The sequence below is a fragment of the Astatotilapia calliptera genome, chromosome 17, assembly GCF_900246225.1.
Source record: "Astatotilapia calliptera chromosome 17, fAstCal1.2, whole genome shotgun sequence".
In the NCBI taxonomy this organism is placed as follows: Eukaryota; Metazoa; Chordata; class Actinopteri; order Cichliformes; family Cichlidae; genus Astatotilapia; species Astatotilapia calliptera.
In genome coordinates, this window is record NC_039318.1 from 11,088,454 (window position 1) to 11,113,600 (window position 25,147).

General features: G+C 40.3%; 1 protein-coding gene across 9 annotated transcripts in view; it reads right to left on the reverse strand.

Moving 5' to 3' along the window:
- dlg1a (discs large MAGUK scaffold protein 1a) overlaps window positions 1-25,147 on the reverse strand; it is a 114,024-nt gene that overhangs the window by 78,194 nt on the left and 10,683 nt on the right. For 2 of the 9 annotated variants that reach the window (XM_026148057.1, XM_026148046.1), the window contains exons 5-6: window positions 5,337-5,681; window positions 688-810 (exon numbers count right to left, since the gene is read on the reverse strand). The exons of 2 other annotated variants lie outside the window; for them this stretch is intronic. In XM_026148057.1, coding sequence (XP_026003842.1) covers window positions 688-810; window positions 5,337-5,681 — 468 coding nt within the window. Of the gene's footprint in view, window positions 1-687; window positions 811-5,336; window positions 5,682-14,112; window positions 14,329-23,541; window positions 24,036-25,147 lie in introns of those variants that run through there. 5 more of the 9 variants (XM_026148050.1, XM_026148051.1, XM_026148047.1 and 2 more) reach the window with 5 other exon arrangements.

Here is a 25,147-nt window from a genome sequence, read left to right on the forward strand (position 1 = left end):
GTGTGCAAACACAAGTGGGCACCATCACAGAAACATTAAAACATTTTTTAAAAAATACACAAGGTCTGTATTCACATGGTCCACAGAAACAAAACAACATAATGTTTTGGTTGTGGTTTCAAGAAATGAATGCAGCACAGAAAGTTTGAGTAGATTTGTCTACTAAAGGTACTACATGTAGCATTTTTAAACGCCAGCAAAGTAAGTATATCATTGTAAAATTAATTATGTTATAAGGTATAGCTACCATCAAAGACACACTTTAGAAGTCGTGTCGTTTCTTAAAGATAACATTAAAATGGTCCAATCCCTCCACACTGCCTCCCCTCCAGTTGTGGCCCTTTTTCTAAAAATATAAACATGCTCACTTTTCATTCCTTCTGCCATCTGCTGCTTAGACCTCTGGCACTGTAGCAGTAATTGCACACAGGGATCGCACAGAGTATCCTATTAACGTTGACTTACTAACATTTTGTTAATGTTTAAATGCTGCATGGAACACCTTACAAAGTTTCTGTGCACTGTTAAAACACGATGTTTGAATTTCACCCAGTACAGTGAAGACATTCTGCAGATGTGTCTCACAGAAACGCAGAGAAACCTGCATGCTCATTTAATCGGAAGTTTACAAATGAGAAACGACCAAAAACACAAACAAATGAAGCTACGAACGCATGCCAGGATTACCTGGTAGTAGGCGTGACTTTGAGAATAGAGAGAGGAGAAAGGTGGGGCTGGGACTTCATTCAGCCTCTCTCCCTCTGGGTGAGGCCACGCCTCGTCATCAAAGGAAACCTCAGGTGATTCTACCTACAATGTACAGACATGAGCTCAACAAAGTTCGACACGCATACACACTAATATGTTTAGGTGCACTGCGCTCTGATCATTGCACAGGTGTAAGACCGACATATACTTTTATCTAGAATATATTTCCTTCTTAATGATGGTTGTGCAAAGCAAAGGGAGAAAACAGAAAGTACGAATGGTCACATCTGTGTTCAATGGAAATTAAAATAGCTGAATCTCATTCATAGTCAATGATCATTAATGTAAACTTGGCCAAAAAAGTATAGAAATTTGTGTTTGGTGGATTATTTCTTTGTTGTAACAATGTTTATTGGCTACAAAATCCTATGCTGTTGAAAGCCTGTTTATTTCCCCTGAAATGGAGCCACATTTGTAAAGAAAATGCATTTGTGGGTTGTGCCAATGAAAAACTTGCCACACACACAACAGCCTGGCACCTGCTCCTCATGATGGTCATCAGCTCAGTCATATCCCGCTGTGGGATGTCATCCCATTCCTTGACCAGCATTCAAGTCAACCAGTGTGGCTGTGCTGGTCACTCTGGCACAAACAGCACAGCCAAGCTGATCCCACAAGTGTTCAGTGGGGTTGAGGTCTGACCTGCAGACAGGCCACTCCATCCTCTCCATTCACAAATTCTGCAGTTAGTCTGATAAATCCCACAATGTGGAGGCAAGCATTGCCATCTTGGAGGACATAGTTCGGTCCCAGACTGTGGAGATATGGGACCTGCCACTGGTTGCAGAGCCTCTTCTTGATATCTCTGCATTGCGATTGCTACCAGTGAGAACACGCCTCGTTTTTTCATTGAGGAAGATTCTGCCCCACACCATCACTTTGACACTATGATCCAACTGCTGTAGTCAGAATCTGGACGTAACAACGCTGAACATAACATTCCTCCAGATGTTCAGGTTCTAGTGCACATGTTACCGACACCAGCGCAAAAAGGCTTGATGGTGTACACCAGTCATGGCACCAGAATCTCAGAACAGATTAAACTGTTTGGCATTGACAGACAAGATCTGACAAGTCTCACACTCAACACTGCTCAAACCAAAAATGCATTGTCCTTAAAAATGTGGCTTCATTTAAGGGGAAATAAAGTTTCCAATCATATCATATCATATCAAATTTATTTGTATAAATTTCCGTACTTTTTGTGCTAAGTTTATTTAATTTAAAATTATGGTGAAAAAGAGGTATGATAAATTGTGAGCTTGGAATATTTACAGGAAGATATTATATTAATAAATCAGAGATAATAAACACAGAAAAGTATGTCTGTGTGCGTGTGTGTGTGTGTGTGTGTGTGTGTGTGTGTGTGTGTGTGTGTATGTGTGAAGACAAGGGAAAAAAAGGTGGAGGGGGGTGGTGGGGTGAACATGGGGAGAACAGGATGGCAGCTCCATCTGTCATACACAAGGAAGCCAGATCCAGCACCTGTGGTCACGCACACACACACACACACACACACACACACACACACACACACACACACACACACACACACACACACACACACACACACACATGCATGCATGAACACACACCATTTGGAGAGCAGAAGTTCCCAAAATAAACCAAATATCCAAATACACGCACACACATAGTTCCCCATCACAGATTTTATACAGACAGACAGGTGATGAGCTGCTGGAGCGGACCGCTCTGCAGAAAGCAATGATGATAATGCAGATAATGATGCCATGCTGTGGTAAGGGCCAGGATATCAAGACCTCGAATGCATCTCCATAAAGTAAATGGAGATAAATGTGATAAGAGAAGGTCACAGGGGAATGAGCTTAAGTGCAGATGGCATCCAGCAAGAACGGCAGCCCAAAATTCTTTGGTTAAATCTGCAGGGGCATGCAGTAATTGATGATTGTCATTATTGTCAACAGAAGAATTGGTGTAATTTCAACAACAACAGAAAAAAAGTTTTAAATATAAAACGACAAGAAGGGAACATGCAGCCACAAGGTGGAGCTCCATGACAACTGTGTCTTCATCATGCTGACAAAATGAAGCGCTTCAGCTTGGTCCAAAGATCTCCCAGCGGACAAATACTGAACTTGTGCTGACTGACAACTGAGTCAGTGCAGAGACAATCAGATTACAGCATATAATGACTTAGATGTGACACCCCACTAATACACATCCTCCTCAGCTTTGGCTGCCAGCACTGAGAGCGGACGCAACTTACTCACAGACAGACACAGTACCACTACTGACAAAACAAAGACTTGATATATTAAAATAAACTGATAATCACACATGCCAGAGTTTTAAAAGGATGCATTAGTGCGGGAGACGACAGTGATGGGGACAAGTTAAAAAAAAGGAATTAAGAAAAGTGAAGAAGTGATATTAAAATCTGCTTATCCTTGTGAAAAAACCCTACATTCGTTACTACAATGTGATAGGAAGTAATTTGTCATTATCAGTGTGCATATAATTTTGTCTATTTAATGAAAAGACCATAATTATAATTTACCAGACACCAGTAAAGCTGACAATACACAGAACATCAATATAGAGCAGAAGGAAAAAGCATATACATTATGGATATGCATAGAGTGTGACCAACGAGTGTGTGTGTGTTAGAGAATACACAACAGTGTGCTCTCAGAGCTGTGCGAGTACAGAGACGCGAGCACTAATATGTGGACAGATACAGTCCAATCAACCAAAATAAAAAGATTACCAGGCTACGCGGTGCGATTAGGAGTGTGTGTGAGAGCGATAGAGCGTCAGAAAGGAAAGAAAGACAAAGCGGGGGGAGGCAGACAGACGCAGAGTGAGTGCAGAACAGAGATAGTAATGGGCCTCATTACTAAAAAATGGGACAAGCATTCGACTGAATCCCCTGCATGCACAGTTCTGCAAAAGTATTCTCCTGGTACAAAGAAAGGCTCTGTGCATGGAAGCAAATTTAGGGCAGTATCCGTGACTTCTAAGTACTTTCGAAAGAGGCCCATCTAATTCTGAAGTCATAGAAAAAGTTCCCCTTTCTAGCTGTCTGCGTCACCTTGACCAGCACCACAGAAAGTCATCAGCTCCAAACATAGAAGGTAGAGTAATGAGACCCCATTGCAGAATAAAATCTCAATATGTTTTGCGGATTATCACCCTATCAACAATAGGACTGTAATATTAGATCAATTTAGACAATATCAGTGAACATCAGGGATGTGATGGCAGCTAATTAAACAGGTTTTTTTGCTGTAAATATTTGGGTTAGGTTAGTTTGAAAACTTCAAGCTTTCCAACAATACATTCCTATAGACAGGGGTGCACATAAGTGGTTCGCAGGTGTGCATGCGCTGTCAAAACAAAAGATGCCCACCAGATAAGAAGTTGCAACACGCGTTTGCGTACATAAGATTCAAACAAATGCCAGCTCACCTCCTGCAACCACTTTTCTGAGAATACGTGCTTCTTTTGCGTTCCGGACTCCTTCTGACATTTCTCTGGAGGTGGAGGAACACCAAAGTAATTGCTTAAAGGAGCTTCTTTGACATCTTTACCTCTAAACAAATGTGTGTCCTCCTCCAGAAAATCCTATGTACGCAGACGCGCGTTGCAACTTCTTATCTGGTGCGTGTCTTTTGTTTTGACAGCGCATGTGCACCTGCGGACCACTTATGTGCACCCTCTTGACTATCAGTTTACTACGTTTTCTGCTTTTTTAAAACAAAATCTGCTTTTAATAGCTGAAGAATAACACATCTTTTTCATATTCTGGCAACTCAAAGCATTTGGAAAATATTGTGGTCTTGGTTAAATACTGAAAAGACCAACCAGGGCTGGAGGGATGAATATGTTTATTTTACTAATGTGAGCCACAACCGCATAGCCCTTCTCAAAATGGTTTTGTGGCCGAAAACTAACAACACACAGTGATCAGAATGTGAACCACACCCTGCAAATCTGGAATCAATTTTAACATGTTGCTTAATGGAAAAAAACAAAAAACAATCCAACAAAACACTGCTGTGTATATACCTAATAATAGGAATTATACCAAATTATTAAGGGAGACCCATGATGCTCACTTCCGCCTACTTTACTAGAGTAGCTTTGCATGATTCACAGGGACAATAGTCTTGATTTATACAACACTGAACCTTGGTGCAACCCCTCAGTTCATCTGCTGTCTGAAAAAAGCTCTTTCAGCTCCCTTCTTTAATGACCTTTAAGTCAACTTTCTCCTGATTGGCTGTCTCTCTTAAACTGGTTTGAACATCAGGTTCAACATGTGTCTGAAGTGACCCTTTGGTACAGAGTCAAGAGCGCATAAAAACTATGAAAAAAGCAGCATTCATGCTCATGTATCATTTTGCCCGTATAAATACAGAAAAGCATTATAGATACTGCAAACACGACAAAATCCTGAGCTGTCATGTGAGGCATTAGCAACTGACTCATGCATGAATATATACAGTGCTAGCTTCAGGTATGACACTATGTTTGTCTGTGTTGTAGAGTCAAAGTCACAGAGACAGGCGGCCAGGGTTAGTTACCTGAGCAGGCGTGATGTGTGTATGAGTGACATATCCATGAACGTGTTGAATCTGAGATAGCTGACGCTCCGCCACCTGAACCAGCTCCGCTCCCCGGAGGTCATTGTGGCGACCGAGAGAGCCGTCCCTCCCCAGTGACCGTTCCCTTTCTCTCTCCATGGTTCCAGCACTCCCTTCATCTCTCCTCCAGGTTCCTCCCTCCCTACCCAGGGTCCCTCCATCCCTCCCCAGGGTACTTCCTTCCCTCAGCTCTCTGGCTACTCCCATTTGGTGATGCTGGCAGGGGTGATGGTGGAGTTTTGGGGCACCTGGTGATGCCCCTTCCTCTTCTTGACACCGATACTTCTACAGTCAGAATGGAGGGGAAAAAATGCGAGGAGGGAGGAAACCAGAGGGAAATTCGAAGGAAAAGCAAGTAAGGGCAAGGAAAAGACCCCCAGAGACACAGGAGCAACAGGGCAGAAATGGTTGGAAAGATGGAATATAGTAAGATGGGATAAAAGGAGGAGAAAAAAGGAAAAAGAGGAAGAAAGAGATTAAGTTTGAAGACAAGTTCAGAAGCAGAAAAGCTTCAGTAAAGCTGGAAAAGAAGAAAGCATTAGTGCAAATCCGCAACCAGAATAAAAAAGCATAGCAGAGCACGAGTGTGCGTGCACACATGCATGTGTAATGAGATGTTTTTGTAGTACAGTTTGTGTGTGTAAGCACATGGCCCAGTCCAGGTGTACACTCAGCATGGGAGTAATTGTTTCCTGAGCTTTCCATATCATACACATGTGAACGTGAGCACACACACACACACACACACACACACATATAGAGGAAAGAACAGAAGTTTGCTGGCAAAATAAGATGCAAAACTGAATAAGGACAGTGAGTAGTTGACTGACTGCCTCAGGGAAAAACTGTTTCTTTCTATCCTTGTCATCGCTCTATACCTTCATCACGCCTCTATGCCTTCCACATCTATGACTCTCACTGCACAAAGTCTTATGAGTTTCTCTCCTTGCTCTGATTCCACATTCCCACACACTCTCACTGGCTTCCTTTTAATCTTTTTTTTAAAGTATTTGATGATGTTTCTGCCTAACTGGACAGAGTAAAGCAGAGGGAGTTGGTGAAGCATGTGGGGGAGGGATGCCGGGTCCTTTGCTAGTTTTTGAATCTATGACAGTTTGCGTATACTGTGTAAAAACTGAGCCAGCTGAGCAGCAAGAAAAGGGACACGCTCCTGTACACTGATTAGGTGGATCTGGCTAAAATCCTTTATCCCTCATTAATTTTGCTGTTAAAATCTAAACCAACCGCAAAAAGAAGATACTGATAAAGAGGCACAAATGGGTTTTAAAGCTTCAAGACAAATGGAACTTGAATCCTCCGATCATATCATGATAACAGAGTAATTTCAGCTAATATAGCAAGTCAAGTCAAAAACAAATAATCTAAATAGAATCTAGTTCCACATAATATATTATGGGCTTTGGACTCGCAGCTTGAGCCAAACCCTGGTGTGAAATTGAAGTCAGAATGGATTGCATACAGTGTGAAAAGCTCCTTTAAGAGGTTTGTTGCTCTCCCAGAGTAGACTACTTGGCTGCTAACTGCATGCAGACTCAGTGTACTGCTCCTATAGCAAGACATACACCAGTTGAGAAGTTTACTAATGGCATGTCTAAAGGCAAGAATGGGCACATTTAATATATCAGAGTTTTCTCTGATATATTAAATGTGCCCATTCTTGCCTCCACAGGGGCAGGAAAGACGCTTGTTTGACTCTTATTTTCTCTCTACTTCTGACTGACATGCTTTTGGTCTTAGCCGTCAGCACATTTCTGTTCACTTCCACCAACCATTAACGCTGCAGTCTTTCAAGACTCATACAAAATACTTTAAAAAGTGTTAATTTTTAACTCCACATATTTATTCTGGCCCTCAAATATTTCTGATGTACTGCACTTCTGTGTTGGCTTTATTTTTCAAACCAAGAAGTTACATACATCTTTTACACTTTTTGCTGAAACCTATGCTTTTGGCAGCTGACATATGCTGACCATATTATTTCTATTTTTGTCCAAGTTTAATATGTATATCACTGCTGTGATAGTGGTGAGGTAGAGAGCGTACAGCCCGATCCGGTGGGGAGGTGTGGGATGCCAGATCGGGCGCCCCTCCTCTCTGCTCTCTCCTATCTTGTCACTTTTTTCTTACTTCCTTCTATCACCTTTTCTATCCCTGTGAAGAAGTGAGGCTTCATAAATATTAAAGAGGTAAGTATTATTTCTCAGTTGCAGTGAATTGATAGAAGAAAATAAATTGTAGAAAACTAAACAGAAGAAAGTAGAAGAGAAATAACAATTTAACATAAATCAGTGACGCACTCCAGGGCCTGATCAACCCTGGCAAGGCTTCCTTGGATGAGGGTGTCTAGTGATAATGGTCGAAACACCCGATGAATTCAAGGTCTACTACTGACGATGTGTCTCAGTTTTTAATAAGATAATCTAGATCAGATCTCTAATCCCTAAACATAACCAAGGAAAGTTAAAAATGGCAGATTAGCTTGGGATGAAGGACTCAAATACCCTGTGAAGTTGAGGCACACAACGATGTGTCCCATTGGTGAAGTTTCTGGGCTGCCTTTCCTCACAACAGCCAACCCTCAAGACTGTCTCCATTGGAAGCAACGCATTATCAGGGATTGTAGCATCAAGTCCTTTTACTGAATCAGAACTAAAGCTATACATCTCACAGAAAATAAGGAAGATTGTGAGAGTTCCTGTTAAGGCTCTGTCAGAATTTAGGAGCTAGGTACCACAAATGTGAAATAGAGCTAAATCTTTATCTCTGTTCTTGAATTTTGGGACAGAGAAGACAGAAAATTTCTGTTTGCTTGTGTTTATGTGTTTTGTCCTTGGAATAAACCGTAATAAACCCAAAGAGATCCAGTTGCCTTGTTGCCTTCGTTTTCAAGCTCTCAAGACTTCAACGACATAGATGACAAAGAACCTACACAGAGACAGAGAGTTGTCTTTATTTTGTCTTGTCTCACTGTCTTGATTGTCGTCACTGGTTTCTTGTTTTCTTGTTACCCAGCTGTTTCCACTCTCTGTGTTAGCTCTCAGTGGTCATTGTATAAATAGCTGTGCCTTTTCATTTGTCCCTCTTTACTGTGTACCTGCCTGTCTGTGTCCCATATGTTTTCCAGATCTTTGTTATGTTGTTTTCTGAGCCCTGTTTGCATTTGCTTTTAACTCTGTCTCACCATATCTTGCATTGAGGTCTTGACGTACTGAAAGGCAAAAAAAGGTGAGTGGGACATTTTATCTACTAATATATAAGAATACAATAAGCTAGGCTGCTAAGCTTAGCAGCTAAGACAGCAAAGAGAAAGCCCTAAGAGTTTCCTTAGACTTAAACTTCTTGTCAAAGTTTTGGTGATGAATATATGGCACCCAGAATAATAACCATACAGTTTGAGGGAGATAGGTTAGAAATGGCTTTAGGTTGGGCATTTGGATAATGCTCTATGTCAATACAATGTCGTAGTAAACTACAGGAACAAGTGTGACTGTGTGATTTATTGTAGAGCTCCCACTGTGACTCTACAGTAACTACACAGCCCACAGTGCTAATTAAACTTCTTTCCCAAGAGAGTATTTTAGACAGTTTGTGCAGATCTGAGCACACTGTTAAAAACTGTTACTATGAATTATTCAGTATCAAATCTGATATACTCCTAATTCAACAGACTAAACATTAGTTCATTCAAGAAATGTAACCAATACATTAACACACCGATTATAACAACTATTAGCTGACAAGGGCTCACCAGAGCATCAGCGCACTAAAGCACTATCACTACATTTGACCCTGCAGCTGACTGCCATCTTGGTCAGCAACAAGATGCCAAATCTATTCTGGATATTGTGTTCAGAGGCTGTGAGTGGGTGGCTGCTTTTCACAGGAGAGCACAGAACAGTATCAGCTAATTTCTGAGAATTCAAATGGACAAGGCTGTGTGTATGTGTGCACCCTGTCTTGTACACCCCCCCTTACATACTTTAACCTCATTTACACCAGGATAAGGACTAAACACCGTTGTGATCTGACTCGATCTCAAGACTTTCAGCATATTTCATTTCCTCTCCAGCGCTTGCTAAGATCTTCCTGCTAATTAGTCAGAAATGCCTCAGAATGCTCCTGAAAGCAGCGTCTGAACAGCCAGGCGCTAAGACCATGAAGAGGCTCTGGCTCACACTGTTGTCACAACACTGCCCTCTGCACTCGCGCACACACATACTCAGTCATAATCCTATATTCTGTGTTTTTATTTTTCGCATGGCACAAGAACACCTCTGAATGAATGGATGCATGAATGAACAGAGACACCAAATAGGTCTCTTTTCACATCAGTGTGTGGGTTTTTGGCTGCTTGGCTATTAGCAGCTGAGCATTCCTAATCAGGACTAGGACTGTGCCTGCAGAAAGCCCGCTGACCACACACACATACACACACAGAAGCAGAAAGACAGGCGTGCGCACTGAGACTGTCATGTGTTAGTGTGTCAGCCAGTCTTGCATAGCCAGAAAAACGTGACTAGATAGGGAGCAGATTCAGCATCCTAGTACATGTTTATGTGTTAGTTTGTGTGTGTTTGAGTGTGAGTGTGTGCGCGTGTATGTGCGCAGCGTAAAGCCAGGCATTAGTCACGCTTGGTGAGATATGAAAGAGCAGGGGATCCTCTGCCGTAAGGAACTTCTCACACACACACATGTGCCTTCATCCTTCTCTCTTTTCTCCCACATCTCGCTCTCTCTCTAATAGTTCACTGGAATCAAGCATAAAGCAATTATTTCCAGAGAAAAGGTGATGACCACACTGATTTATCAACAAAGGCAGCAAGAGAACAAATGGTTAAACAAAATGTTACTCGATCAATAAATCAATGGATACATTTGTCAAAGAAATTGCTTTTTCTCAGCTTGTACAACAATTATGACAGCTTACAAATGATTTTCTATCCGCACACTATTGATATATTTTCAATAGCCTCTGATAAAAATGTAATTATTATGAACAACATGAATATGAAGCAAAAATTATACTATTGAAAGCCTCGATGGCATTAAGAGGAGGACTGAATAAAAACACGTGATGAAATTAAGCATGCAGCTGAGAAGGTAAAGTAACATTAGCTGCTGTTTAGTCAATAATGTCTGTCAAAGCTAAAATATGTGATCTAAGAATTAAAATATGTTTTTACAGAAGATTTCCCTCGCATGACTTCACAGTGACTGAATTGTCTCCAGCAAAAACACAGGCCTTAAAAGAAAGAGAGGAACACATTCATCTATTTTGAATGTGTTCAAATGTCTGACCTAGTTAAGGTGACTTTGATTTATCTTCTCAGGCACTTAAACAACATCCAAAATGGACACATTGCTTGCAAGGTAAAAGCGGCAACAGTTCATGTATTTAAAATATACTCTCCCTTGCTTTTAGCTAGCTTTAGATGGTAGCTTGAGATGGCCAGCAATAGCCAGTCACTGCTCACATGCAACTATAAGGTATTTTGAGATGCTTTTTGATTCAAAGGTAGGAAGTGGTGCAGATGGAAGCAGAAGCGCTGTAAGTGGGCCAGGCTGCTGACTAAGCTAAAGGCTAGCCCAAGCAGATCAGCTGTTCCCCTGCTTTTTTCAGCCAACTTTTGGTCAGAGCAAAAAAAAAAGTTAGACTTTCTCACGCTAGGAGTGAGTATACAAAACATTAGACACTGTCCTGCTTTCATCTTACCAAAACCTGACCTAGTAAGTTGACAGAGAGTCCAGGTCAGGAAAGGGTGGACTCCATAGTTGTGCACCAATTGCTCTGTAATTATTCAGTGGCAAAAGAATATATTACAGTGGCATGATCATCAGTTGACCACTATGCTTTCTATTGTAGCAGTCCCTTAATGTTTGGCTGACTGGCTAGTTTTTATGATGCCACATCAAGCTAATATAACTTCTAAGACTGATTTCTGCTCTATTGTGTACACTGTGGCTGTTTGATGCAGGAATTACTTATCTCTCATCGCTGTTCGAGGCTTTTAGTAAGTTAGGAAAGTGAATGGTACATTCAAAAGCCCATCTGAAGCTCATGTAATATTCAGTTATCTGTTGTTGTGTTCAAACTTACAGCCCAACAAATTTTGAACATTTAACCTGTAACTAGTGGCCAAAAAAGCTGCTATTTGCGATGCTACTGTTTGTTATATTATTATAGACCATCGGCTAATATTAGCTATTTGCCAATTTATTTGAATCTGTATTAATAAATTAAAATTAAAACGCAAAGAGGAGTTCTGAGAAACACCCTGCAAACATGTTTTTTTGTGTTGACCACCCTCTGGTGTTGGTAAGACATGTTTGGAATGTCAAACAGAAAAAGCAGCTGATCAGACGAAGGTCAGGCAAAGCGTAAACAAGCAAATGAATAACTACACATGACAAATATTAAGGAAATCGCTTTATGTTTCAATATTTTGAAAGAAATATATGTTTTGGAATATAACAATAAAAATCTTATTTTAAATTTTATCAAATCACCAAATATTGCAGGAGTGTAATTATGCATTATGACATATGCAAATACTGTGCACGTATACGTATTTGGAAAACTGCACCTGAAAGATGGAAGCTTTACTACAACAACACAGTTTTTCTAAAATCTCAGAAACATCATACTAACCGTGCAACTTTCTTCTTCTCCTCAGGATACACTCAGTTTTCACCCTGTCCAGATTTACTCCCAGAGGACAAAACTACAGCTCTTATTGCACCCACACCCGTGTTGACTCGGGCTCCTTCTCTAAAGCTCCAGTCTAACAGTTGTCTCCTGGCCTCCCTCTATCTAGCAGGCTGTCATACTGAGGTGATCTAATAGGACAGAAGTGAAGTCCATACACTTTATTATGGCCTAACTGCTGAACTGTACAAAAGCAAGCCAAGCATGCACACACACAAATACTTTCAAAGACCAATGCTCCTACTGCATCTTCTTGAATCGCAGTAGCGTACATCTCTTTGTAAAATAAACTGCCTCAAAGTTTTTCACATTCAAATAAAACTAAACTAAAACTATCATGACTGATAATTTTCTCCCCTTGTGTCTCAAACCCCTTTCTCAAGATCAGGTCTACTTTTCACTATTTAGGCAAGTGTACAGACCCATTTATGAAGCCATTTTGGGGTTTGCTGCGTGTTTAATGACTATTCAAAGATGCAGCACAGTGTACTAACACTTCCTCCACATCAAAGCACTGCTCCTGAAGCGCTTGGGTGGAGCTTTAATATTTCATATGTTGATTTTCCACTCAACTGTTTCAGAGTACTTGGTACGACTATGATTGCCAATTTTAGCCCAAGCTTATTCGTTTAGCACAGGTTAGTGTTATGTAACTAACAACAAAGTATAATGGTGACAAATGTATTCATTTAATAATGGATTAGAAATGAACTCTGAAGCCTTTCACATTCAAAAAGGAATGAACTAAAACATTGTAGCAATAGCTAGAATACAGCTCTACTGACAAACAAAAGAAGGGACACATAACATTGTCTAAGTATTTTCAGCCTTGCAGGTGTGTGAGGCTGTCCCAGCATGCACCATGGAAAATACAGGATGTTCCCTCGCAGTGCAAGAGGGTTATTATATGCTTAAGATGCGTTAAGAAAATCTCTAGGTATAACACTTTAAAATATGATGTCAACATTCATGCTCCTGGTATATGTTGAAAAGTCAACTGATAGGGTTGCAAACTATATATTTGGTAAGCTTTATAAGTAAGAAAGCTAAAGAATCAACTTGGCAAAAGCAGCAAGAAATTGCAGAAGTGTAATATCCTGATGTGTAGGAGTGTATCACTTAGGCCATCGACTGATGTGGGCTGGCACTGAGATCAGCTGATCTGTTGGGTTTGCGGCTTAGCTTGACTTTGTGACCTGCCTGAAGTAACACTTTACTTACTGGATGTTTTCTTAACTGGGAATCTTTAACAGAAATATAATGTGTAAGCTGAGAGGCCTCACCAGCAAACAGGACAAAGACTTTTTTAATGATTGCTCTTGACAAGTCAGTTTTAGCTTTGAATATTTTCAGAAGTTACCGTAAATTGATATATTATGAGGTCAGTATGCTACTTGGGCAAATAATTAAAGATCAATCACAAAACAGCAGTCAGATAGTGAAAACAATCATAAGTTTTAGGCCAAAACCAACTATTAAGTTCTCATTCTCAATGATAATTAAAGTAACAGACCATCATACCAAAGATATCAAAATTACGTCTGCATTTAGATACGATAGTCTAAAATGAGGCCCTGCGTACTATGCGTGATCTCTAAATGAACTGAAAAGGCACGTATTAGCTGCTCACATTTGCAGTATCAGGAATTAAGAGGAAGATGTTGGTAATAAGCTGCCTGTAGACCTTGTAATATCAAATCAGACAGCAGAAAACAAACCTGCCTCTCTCTTTCTCTCTCTCGCTCTCTCACACAGACACACAGCTGGAGCTCTCTCGCTTTCTGTCTTGCTCTCTTTCCGGCTTCTAACTCTTACCTTAGTTTACCTTGCCTACAAGCCCATTAATAAACTTACTCATTACCTCTGCCCTTCTCTCTCAGCACATTTTGCCTAAGTCAGTGTCTCTCTCCCACAGTCCATAACTTCACCTGTGTGTCCCTCTAACTCTGCCGTACTCACAAACACAAACATGCATAGCTCTCTACCTACCTTGCATCCAAACATCAGAGATATGGTGTTGTTGGTGCATGCTACTTTGCAGTGGCACAACATGTGGCTAACGTTAGCTAGCTGGTCCCAGACTTGGGGGGCATCCTAGCCTTCATACACACATTTCACACTCACACACCTCCACACACTCACACAGACACATGCACACATGCACACGCATGTGTTCTATCTACCGCGCTCCATCCTGTCCCACAATCCCCCACTCTGCTGCCCTCCCACCCCCTGCCCACCCCCCACCGCCTGACTACGGTCCTCAGCTGTGGCAGGCCAGCGTCCTCTCCCTCACGCTCTTCATCTCTCCCATCATCTTCATCAGTGTAATCCTCATAGCTGGTCAGGATGCAGGGAGCACCATGGTCACTGTCTGCCCGTGTGTCAGCAAATGTATGTATGTATGTGAGTGTGTCAGAAAATGTTAGCACGTGTGTGTGTGTGTGTGTATGTGTGTCTGTGAGTGTGTTTTCAGTATGTTGTTATTGTCAGCATGTGTGGGTCAGTCTGTCTGTGTGTGTGCATGAATGAGTGTGTGAGTGCATCTGTGAGTGTGTAAGTATGGATGTGGTCTCTCTTGTCCTCCTCTGCAGCAGCAGTCCCAATCCTCTATCTCCTCTCTCTCTATCAGTGTGAGCAGTGTGAGTGTTTGCCTCTCTCGTTCTAACACTACCCTTCTCTCTCACTCTCTCGCTTTCTCTCTCCTGCTTGCTTTCTTTCGATGTCCCTCTCTCTCCCTCTGCTTGCCTTGTTCACTTTCCCTCGGTTTGCTCCACTGCCTCTCTTGGCCCGCCTTTCAACAGCGAGATCAATGAGCGAAAAGGAAAAGAAAGAAAGACAGAAAAAAAAGAAAGAGCAGAGACCTGCTTGCAAAGGTAAACGGAGAATTAAAAATGTGTCTTCTCTCTCCCTGCATTTCTTTTACTCTTTGCACCTCTCTCACTTTCTCCCTGCTGCAGTAATGCTCTGATTTGTACATCCATACACTCCTATATGCACAGAGTGAGGAAGAGTAAGGAAATGATATAGTATTATAACGGCTAGTGAAAACTGAGCTGATAGAATATTGCACAATAAGGGAAACATAAAGAGTAAATAAGTGAGGCAGAGACAATGTTATTACATCATCCAGAGTCACAATCCATGATACATACATGCAAAGAAATACCACTGGAATAACTCGTTCATTTGACATTTGAACACAGCGCTGTTGTGCTGGTGGCACTGAGCCATTTGAAACCACAGGTGACAGTGTGATCACGGATCAGAGGAAACACGGTGTAAAAAAGTCATCAGATTTCCCAAAACACTAAAAACAGCTGAAAAAATTTGAATATAAAAAATGAACCTGCCTCTTGCTCACAAAGCAGAGCGCAGAAGCAGGCAAGGTGAAAATTTGGGTCTGACACACAGATGAATCATAAGAATCACAAAAATCATATTAAAGTTCTCATATCTAAGTGTTTTATTCTGAAAATAAGTTGGTCTTAACATCATCTTGTTTTGTGGTTTCCTACTTGCAAGCTACCCAGATCGCAGGTAGGGCTTTGGCTGTATCACACTGCCCACACTAATAATGCTACACAGTTTTATATGATTAAAAAAAGGTGTAATCTGATGAAAGTCCAGACATGTCTGAGAGCGAGAGCAGAGTCACAGCCTCCAATGACAATTTAGCTCCTAAAAATGTTCCTGCTAAAGGTGGAAACAACAAACTTGAGGCAAAAACCCACTGGGTGGGTAAAGGTGGGGTTTAAACCACTGGTTAAAAAGCTTGTCCCAATATACAACATCATTCATTTTTATTATGTTACAGTATTGTGCAGGGTCCTGAAGAGTTACAAGGTTATGTTACTTTAGTTATTGTTGAATTAAAGTGATCACATGACTTCAAGCGAATTCTACTGTTTTGGTCAGCTGACCACCAAAAAGTGCAACTTTCAAACTAGTTAAAATGCTTCAGTTCACTCTGTTGATTCAATCAGACAATGAACAGCACATAGTAGAAGTGCTGTTCATATGTGTGTGCTGCTCTAGGATGAAAGGTGAAAAACATATCTGTGCATGTCATAGCAGGTTTTAATACAGTGAAATATAGATATTTTTTAGCTCATAGCATCAATTATTTAATCTTCTACTAACTGCAACAATTGCAAGTGCACATTCATCATTTATGAGCTGTTGTTGCAGTCCGTTTTTTGATGACGTCATTCTGCATTGCAACAGCTGAGCAATTTTTACATCTGGACAATCCTGTGGGTTTTTGTAAAAAACCTGTTTGATGGTATTGCTGGTACATCTCCACAGTGACAGAGAGGGCTACTGTTATTGTTGGTGTAAACATGAGCAGGTTCCTTGCAAACACACTGTTAGTATGTAGTGGAAACTGAGATCCTTGCAAAACTATCTTACGAATAGAAGTCTTAACTGGAATGAATGAACAAATACGTCTAAAGAACCAATTAAGGTTCTGATTGATTCTGTGACAAAAACAAAGCTACTATCAGCTGCTCCCTTATTTACAAAGAGGCACCACAGCAGGTCGCTCTGCATGAGTGATGTGGCATATTTTTACACCGTGCACAACCCCAAAGGGATATGTGTGTCCTTTAGGGAAATATGTAAACCACTACCTATTACTATGTGTTTACTATACATATTAGGGTAAAGAACTCCATTAAAACTAAATATTCATTTAATAATACTATTTATTAAATAAATATTAAAAAATATTAAAGTCAGAACCGCTATAGTTAAAAGTAGTTATTTCTACCTAAAGTGCTATGTATTTGGTGTTTGTATTTGGCTCCATTCAGGGAACTCCTTGCATTTCCGTGGACATGCATGGAAAGCTGGAGTTGAGGAGAGCAGCAACAAGACCATGGCTGAACACAGAGCAGTTATGACTGACAACTGGTATGAGACTGATGTCTGTCTCGAGTTAGATACAGCATGGAAGGAGAAGCTTGGGTCAAGATAAGTTACAAAATGGCCTGCAGAAACCGTAAACAAGCGAAACCAACTTGAACCGTGTCCTCGATGCGATTTTTCAATTGGATGCTATGCCATCTGTTATCAGCTAAATAAAAACAGTGAGGTGGCCTCGAACTGAAATCTGCTGAGTTGCCAGGAAGAGCTTTGTGTTCTGCTTCAACTTATGCTGTGCACAGTTTTTGCCAATCCCCCACCCTACGTATGTAAATTTAGCGCTGTAGTGGCCACAGTTTAACCTGTTACTTTCCCAATAAAGTCAAGGGGAAAACTTCCAGTTGTTTAGGGTTTTTTATTCCAGACCAATAGCAAATATATTCAATTCAGTCACATAAAAGATAAGCAGAATTAACGCTTTGCAGCGCTCAACTTGACCAACTTACTTGAATCAATTTACAACCATGTCTGTGCCGACTCATATAGTATGTAATAAAGAATTTGCAGGAATTTAACAGGTGGGCATCAAAGACAAAGACAGCAAGCACAAAAACATATTATTCACTTCTGCTCCCGTATTGAATAATGGTGAATTTAAAGCAAAACTGACCTCTGACCTCACCTTTTGGATAATAAAGAAGTCATCACTTCATCATTTTTTGCAACACAGCTTCAAAGAAAAGCTTTTGAACTGAGTGCCGGTGTTCTTGAGTTACAGCCAAAATCTTTTGTGGCTGTTATACGTGACCATGAAATTCAAATAAGTTTATCCTTGAGTCCAAGGATAAACTTATTTTTAACAGAAAGACAGTCAATAGATTTAAAGAAATTCCTTCAAGACTTGGGTCACAGTTCAGCACATTTTCTTCTATTAATCAACTAATTGATCCACTAACAGATAAATTAACCACTAATTAATTTAGCTCCACAACAGCGTGTAGCTGTTTTACGTGTTGTAAATGCCAAGTCTGAGAACGGAGCAGGCAAATGGGGGGTAAAGGGCAGAGAAAGTCAAAGAAGTCAAAGCGTACTCCTTAATCAAGCTCTTGATGCTGATGGCTGAGCCATCTGGACCATCACACATGCAAACATGCAGACCTAGACACACGCAGTAGTATCTCTGTGGTTGCCTTTGCCTTCTCACCTCCACTTGCAAACAAACAACACAGCATGAGAGAGAAAACAGAGAAGGCGAAACTGTGCACGAACAGAGGGGCTGAAGTGAACAAACGGTGACTCTGAGGTCACAGGGGCTAATTTTATAATACGGAATAGAGGAGAAGCAAAAGGAAAAATAAACTGATACCATCTTACGGTCATTTTATAGGCTTATTGGCAAACTAATCAAGCCACAGTTTAAGATTATGGCTGTATTTAAAACTGAGTGTTAGTAATGGCAAAATATTTTTAGATGCTATTACAGCTGTACACAGATAAAGGAAGCACCTGGGTGAGCTAAAAAAGTTTAGAAGTTAATGCAGGTAGACAAGTCCTGTAAATAATGCAATGACACAAGAGGTTATTTTAAGCGTTTCATGGGAGAAACACTGTGTTTTGGATCCACTGTGAGATTTTTAAAAGCTATATTTCCTGGATGTCATTCTATAAACCATGTGATTATTGACACATTTCAAAACCTCCTAATTTATCCTAGTCTGGGAAAATTTGCATTTTTTTTGTAGTGAACCAGACTGCTGTTTTTATAGCTGTATATCCTGAATATACCCCAAATGCCCTTCTTTTCCTTTCCAATATTTACTGTGTTACGGTGATATTTTTTCAGTAGTGTGCAGAGCAGAAAATGTAAATTTCTCATTAACTAGATTTAGAGTGAGTCAGGACTGTGCGACATCACTGGATGAGTGAGAGATTGGCCATATACTACTACTAAGTTATTCTGGATTCATACACTAACGTCTTTCACGTCTCTCTTTCAGTCCAGAAACCTGAGACTGGATTTCTCCAGAAGTCAGCACAGGCTGAAGTGCCTGTCTTCAAATAGCCTTGGTTTTTGTGATAACCTCGCACGGAGACCAGCGATACAGTGAATCCCTCTGTGTTTGGCAAAGAGCAGATGGAGCTCCTGCTGATCTGTGTGCAACCACACACACAAACATGCATACATCTGGGATGACCTAAGGGGTTCTAGATCATATGGCTCACAGAATGTACTGGGAGAGTAAAGCTCACATCGGATCACAGACCAAATTTCCTGAAACACAGAAATAAAATAACAGCAGAACACAAAAAAGAAAGAAAGAAAGAAAGAAAGAAAGAAAGAAAGAAAGAAAGAAAGAAAGAAAGAAAGAAAGAAAGAAAGAAAGAAAGAAAGAAAGAAAGAAAGAAAGAAAGAAAGAAAGAAAGAAAGAAAGAAAGGAGGATGAAGGGAGTGAAGAAAAAGGAATAAATGACAAATGGGAAAAAGCAAGAGAGAGAGAGAGGATGCTACCTCATGAGCCTAGCAGGCATGCACTACATGTTAACATTAGTAGGTCAGCCAGCACAGAAATAACTACGCTGTGCGGATGTGTGTGTGTAATAACCTCATACACCCCCTTCCAGCCAATCGCTGTGGATTCTCCATTCTACAAGCCAACCAATTTAAAAAGGCACCATACATCAAGATTTTAAATATGGTCACATGATCACCTTTTACCAGCTGTATATTCAGTTTACACATGAGTGAATTCCCTTTAAAATAGAGCTCATTGTTTCCTCTAAAAGCTGAGTGAGGGCATCAGACTCCTGCTGAAACCTTGTAGCAGTAGCAAAATAAACATGAGGCAGAAATGAATTATAGGACATCTGCTGTTATCTGCTGAATATTTTATAATAAATAATGCCAAGGGACATGTCAGCTGACTGTGTGTTTAAATAGCAAACGTGGATGTTTTAAGTCACTGCAGAGAAACAATGTGAAACCCACTCATGTCACTGAATTTGTTAGACAGACAGTGCCACAATGTGGCAAAACACAGGCACTGCAGTACTTGGTTATTGTTCCTTATATATTTATATTTAGTTTTTAACACATCTGTCATCTATTCATGTAAATGTGGGGAAAAAACAAGTGAAATTTCTGACATGACAAATGTTCTTCCTTCTTCTTCTCAGGCATCGCCACAGTTGATCATCTGAATTTCACCCTATCTCTACCATCCTCTTCTGTCATCACTCTGCATGTTCTCCTTTACTGCATCCTTTACGTGAATCTTCTCTGTGATCTTTTCTCTTGTCTGCTTCCATATTCCGCATGCTTGGTCCAATTGAGGACACAGCACAAGGCTCAAAAGATGAGGACACTGTTGAAGAATTTGGGATTGTGGAAATGTTTTAGCTATTTAGTCATTTTATTTCTTTGGAACTGACCAAAGAATTTGGTTTTCCAGTTTGTTTGTGTTCTCCTGTAACACCTGAAAATTTTTCCTCGTCACAATTAAGATTTTAGTTTATCATTTATGCCCCTGTTATTTATTTAAAATGATGTTATATTCAAGTTCTGCCCAGCCACGTCTTTCCCATTCGTCAGGAATCCTCTCACTCTCCTGGCTGTGGAAGACTCAGTCTGGTTAAAAGGTCCACCGCCCACTTTCCTTGATATCTCCATAGCACCACAGATAGGTCATCCGGGGGCAATCGCCTTTACACTCTTCATCCTCCATCATAGCTGCCCTCATTTCCTCCTAACTAATCCTTTGGACTTCCTGATTCACTAGCTGTTCTCCATCCTTCCTCTCGCTCTCATTTTCTACATACATGAGCTCCTCAAAGTACTCCCTCCACTTTCCAAGCACACTTCCTTCACTCATTAGTTCATTTCCACCTCTATCCTTAATCACCCTAACCTGCTCTTTCCAGCTTGGACTCTCTTCCTTCAGCCTCACATAAAATGTAACTATAAGCCTTTGCCTTTGTCACCTCTCTCTTGTCCTGTCCTCCCAGTATTCCTGTCTACCTCCCAGAGTATCTCACTTTTCCTTTGTCAACCTCTTCGTTTGAACCACCAAGTCTTCGTGTCTTTTTCCTTTAACCAGAGGTTATACCAAATATCCTCTAGGCAGCTTCCCTCACCACGTTAGCTGTACTATCCAAGAGATCTCTCCCTTACCGACCAGATTTTGTCTCAACTGTTCCCTGAACATTTTTCAACTTACACTATTTAATCCTTGCCTCTAAGTTCATTGGCTACCATCCAGTGCTGCCTCCCCTGACCCAGACTTGCAGTCTCATATCGCTTTTAGATTGGAGCAGATTCCTTCACTCTTATGCATCAATGAACTTTCCTCTCTCTTCCTGAAATATGTGTTCACCACAACCATTTCTATCCTTTTCACAAAATCCACTGCCATCCTTTATACCATAGCTACCCAACTCCATCTCACCCCTGTTCCCTTCACCTACATGTCCACTGAAGTCTGCTTCAATCACCGCTCTGCACTAAGCAGGAACTACATTAAAAGCAAAGAATTCATTTAAACAAAAGGCCACGTTTCCTTAATTGTGACTGTCTGAAGCAGCATTCAAATAATTCTGATTATCAGAGGTTTCTTTAATTAAATCAACTTGGAGTTATTGTCCACCAGCTTCTAGCAGAAAGTGAAAATATCAGAAATCCAAACGTTGTTCTAAACAATGTCAAATCAAGATGAGACTGAAGGGCAGTGCATGGGACTTCAGAACCTTTTTGATTATTGAATCATTAATATGCAAAAACAACCAGGAACAGCAAAAAGAGAGGATCAATACACTGAACTTTGTTCACTGACGCACAAAAAAAGTTGCTTCAGAGTTTGCTTGTCTAAAGAAGGAGAGGTCTCTAAACAATTCCTTAAAAGTTACCTGCTTAGAGTTGGATAAGGTCAGATTACACTACCTTGTAAAAGCATCTACAAAGAGTCGCAGACACTGCAGATTAGTAGTTGATCTTAAGGCACTACTTTTTAGTTATTCGTGACAATTTCAGTGTACAAGGACATCAATATAGAGCCACACATGGACCCGTAGATTTAAAATAGTAAGAGAAGAAGGTCTGAGTGATTAAAATCACAAAGGTTCAAAGCAACAATTGCAGAGGTAACAGGGTTATTTCAGTTTGGAGGTGTTTAGCCTTCTTTGGAATTAGACAAGTGACCTGAATCCAAAAAAAGGTTAACACTGCAGCAGGATAATGAGCCAAAAACACACCCCGAAGCTTTACAAGAAACAGCCGAAGACCAGCGAAAACCAGTGAGCGCTGACTGTCACAGATTTTCCTCCACAGTTACCAGTCACAGACTGGCAAAGCCAAACATTCCTAATATCACAACACTGACAGATTATGCTGGAATAAAAATGTACAGGACATAACTTTAAGATATAAAATACTCTGAAATTCATGCAAATTATTTAAATAATCAGCTATTAAATTGTAATATTAAAAAATATACATTTAACCAATGCATTATTAGATATCACTGGCTGACTGAAGGTACTAAGAAAGAAAAAAAATAATCTATCATATAACCGGAGTAGGCTAATGCAAAAGTCAGGGATGTAAACTTGTCAAAGTTTCTGTGTCTTTAAGACACTCAACTGTAATTTTTAAATCTTATTTCTTCTGCACCCTTTGCATTTATAGTATTTGCTTCACTGCAGAATTCAAGTGTTCCTACAAAACAACTTTCTTATAACGTGAAACAAAGCATCTCTAAAATATAAATGAACACTGTGGTCATGTTTCAGCGTCGTCAAGGGAGCTTCACACCCATGAACAGCTCCTATTCAAGAAATTTTGGATGGATTTGGGTTGGCAATTATTTCCAGTTAGCTAGCACTGGATCACTTTCATTGACTACACTGCAGCATTCGATCCACTGTGGCCAATACTGATGCATATAAGTATATAGAGTGTTCCTAAGTACTTTAGAAGAATTTAGTTTAGTGGTTAGCATTCATGACTTAGCATTAGAATGCAGCTAAGTAATGTTAAAGCTGTAACCTCTGACCCTGTACTAATTCTTCTTAATTACTGAGCTCCTCTTGGTTTTCAGCCAGTTCCTGTACCTCCTAGTACCGCTGATATACTTCTGTGGAACTAATTCCAAGATAGTTTTTAAGCCTTGCATACATAGGTGTGTTAACCTACACTTTACCTAAGATATGGTTAAAAATGAGCTAAATACTGTGAAAAACTAGGCTGCAATAATAAAAATAGTCCTACTATATTGCATTCTTGTGTTAAAATGCATTTGCAGAATAAACAGAGGACATTTAATTATAGGTAAACATGTAATTCCACACCTGAGTTTAATGTCATATAATCCTTAAGCGTACCTAAATTGTGCATGCAATAACACACAACACATACAGAGGTAATGGACAGCTGGTTATTTATTACTAAAGTAAGTTACACCTTATTTGCCTCTGCTACTCAACTACAGTACAAATCTGTTTCTTCTATGTGAACTGCAAAGTCATAAAGTGTAATTGAAATAATATAATATACATTACATTGATTGAAACCGCAGAGTGGCAGTGCTCCATTTTCACAATTAGCCCACGTGGTGGCTCAGTAGTATCGGCTGTCCTACAGGCAGGCCAGTCCAGAGACATAGTCCAATTCTCTACAGGTGTGGGCCATACAGAGCCAAGACGACGTTTCACCAAACTGTAACAGCGGTCCTGAGTCGCTATATTCGTTCTACTGCAGATGCATGTCACTGGACTCAACTGTCCTACAGCTGCTTACAAAGTTCTCTCTTGCTCGTCTCTCCTCACATGGCTTCTCTGCTGATTACTCCGTCTGATGTTTGAGCCCTCCTCACAGTTACATCACGATGCCAGCTGGACAGCTGTTCAGATGGTAGGACTACAGAAAGGATTTATCATGGCCTTTTCCTGGCAATTGCAAGTAAAGTACCCCTGAAAAACTAGGCATGCAATGACTGCATGAAGTGTTCATGCAGCCATGGTCTTTTCTGGCTTTCTTTCCAAGGTCTTTGTGTATCTCATCATTTTTTTTCTCTCTATCCTCCTCTTTGTCCATCCTAAAATAGTTCCACCTCTTTAAAGTCTATTAGCAGCCTAAGGTAAGCCTCTTAGGAGAGACTCTTGCTCTCTTGGTGCACAGAAGGCACTCAGTCAGACCAAACAATAATCAGTCACTAATAAAACCAGAGTGGGATTTAAGACTGGATATATCAGAGAGCAAAAGAGGATTGGGCAAGCTAGAGAGGAGAGTATTCATACACAGTTAAATACCCAGACTGCGTGACTCTGAAGACTAGGCAAAGATAACCCAAATAATATAAAATGCAGTTTTTCATTTAATTTATAAAGAGAAAAAATGTATCTGGCCCAATATGCAAAAGTAATTATACCCTAAACCTAAGAAGTGGTTTTGTCACACTTGGCAGCAAGAATTGCAATCAAGCTTTCGCGATGACTGCCAGTGAGCTTTTCACTGCTACTTCCTATTATTCTCCAGATTCCTTTGTGATGAATGATCTTGGAATCAGGCTGTATTTGGAAGTTTTTGGTAGAACTGACAGTTCTGCTAAAGTTAATCATAAACCCTTGGATTTGATTCTGTGCATACAGACAGAAGATCACGCTCCTAAGAGTTAATTTCATATAAATAAGCTCAGGATCTGGCAGACACATAGTATTTCTAGCTAAGGTGGCAGGACGACAGAGTAGTCAGCATGTTTACCTTTTACATAGACAGTAAGGTTCAAACCACCAAACGCCCAGACCACAATATATTAGGTGTAACTGTCAAGGCCAAATCCCTCTACACGCCCATAATGAAGACTATTTTCATAAGCCAGAGGCCATCTTCCAAACTTATGATCAAAATTATTTTCACTCTGTTCAAGATGTTGTTTTTAGTTTAAGAAGCTCTAGGACAAGCTGTGAGACTGGCAGGGAGACATTGATTTGAAACTTTATTGTAGGTTTTATGATGGTTTTTACTTTTTTGTGGGGTGTCTATTACTTTGAAATTACTGAGGGGAAAGAACATCTTCTGTAATTAATACAGTTCATCTTCAGCTACATGTATGCCCAGTTTTTGTGCTGAAAATAAGACACAGGAGAGACAGCTAAGTAGTTGGAG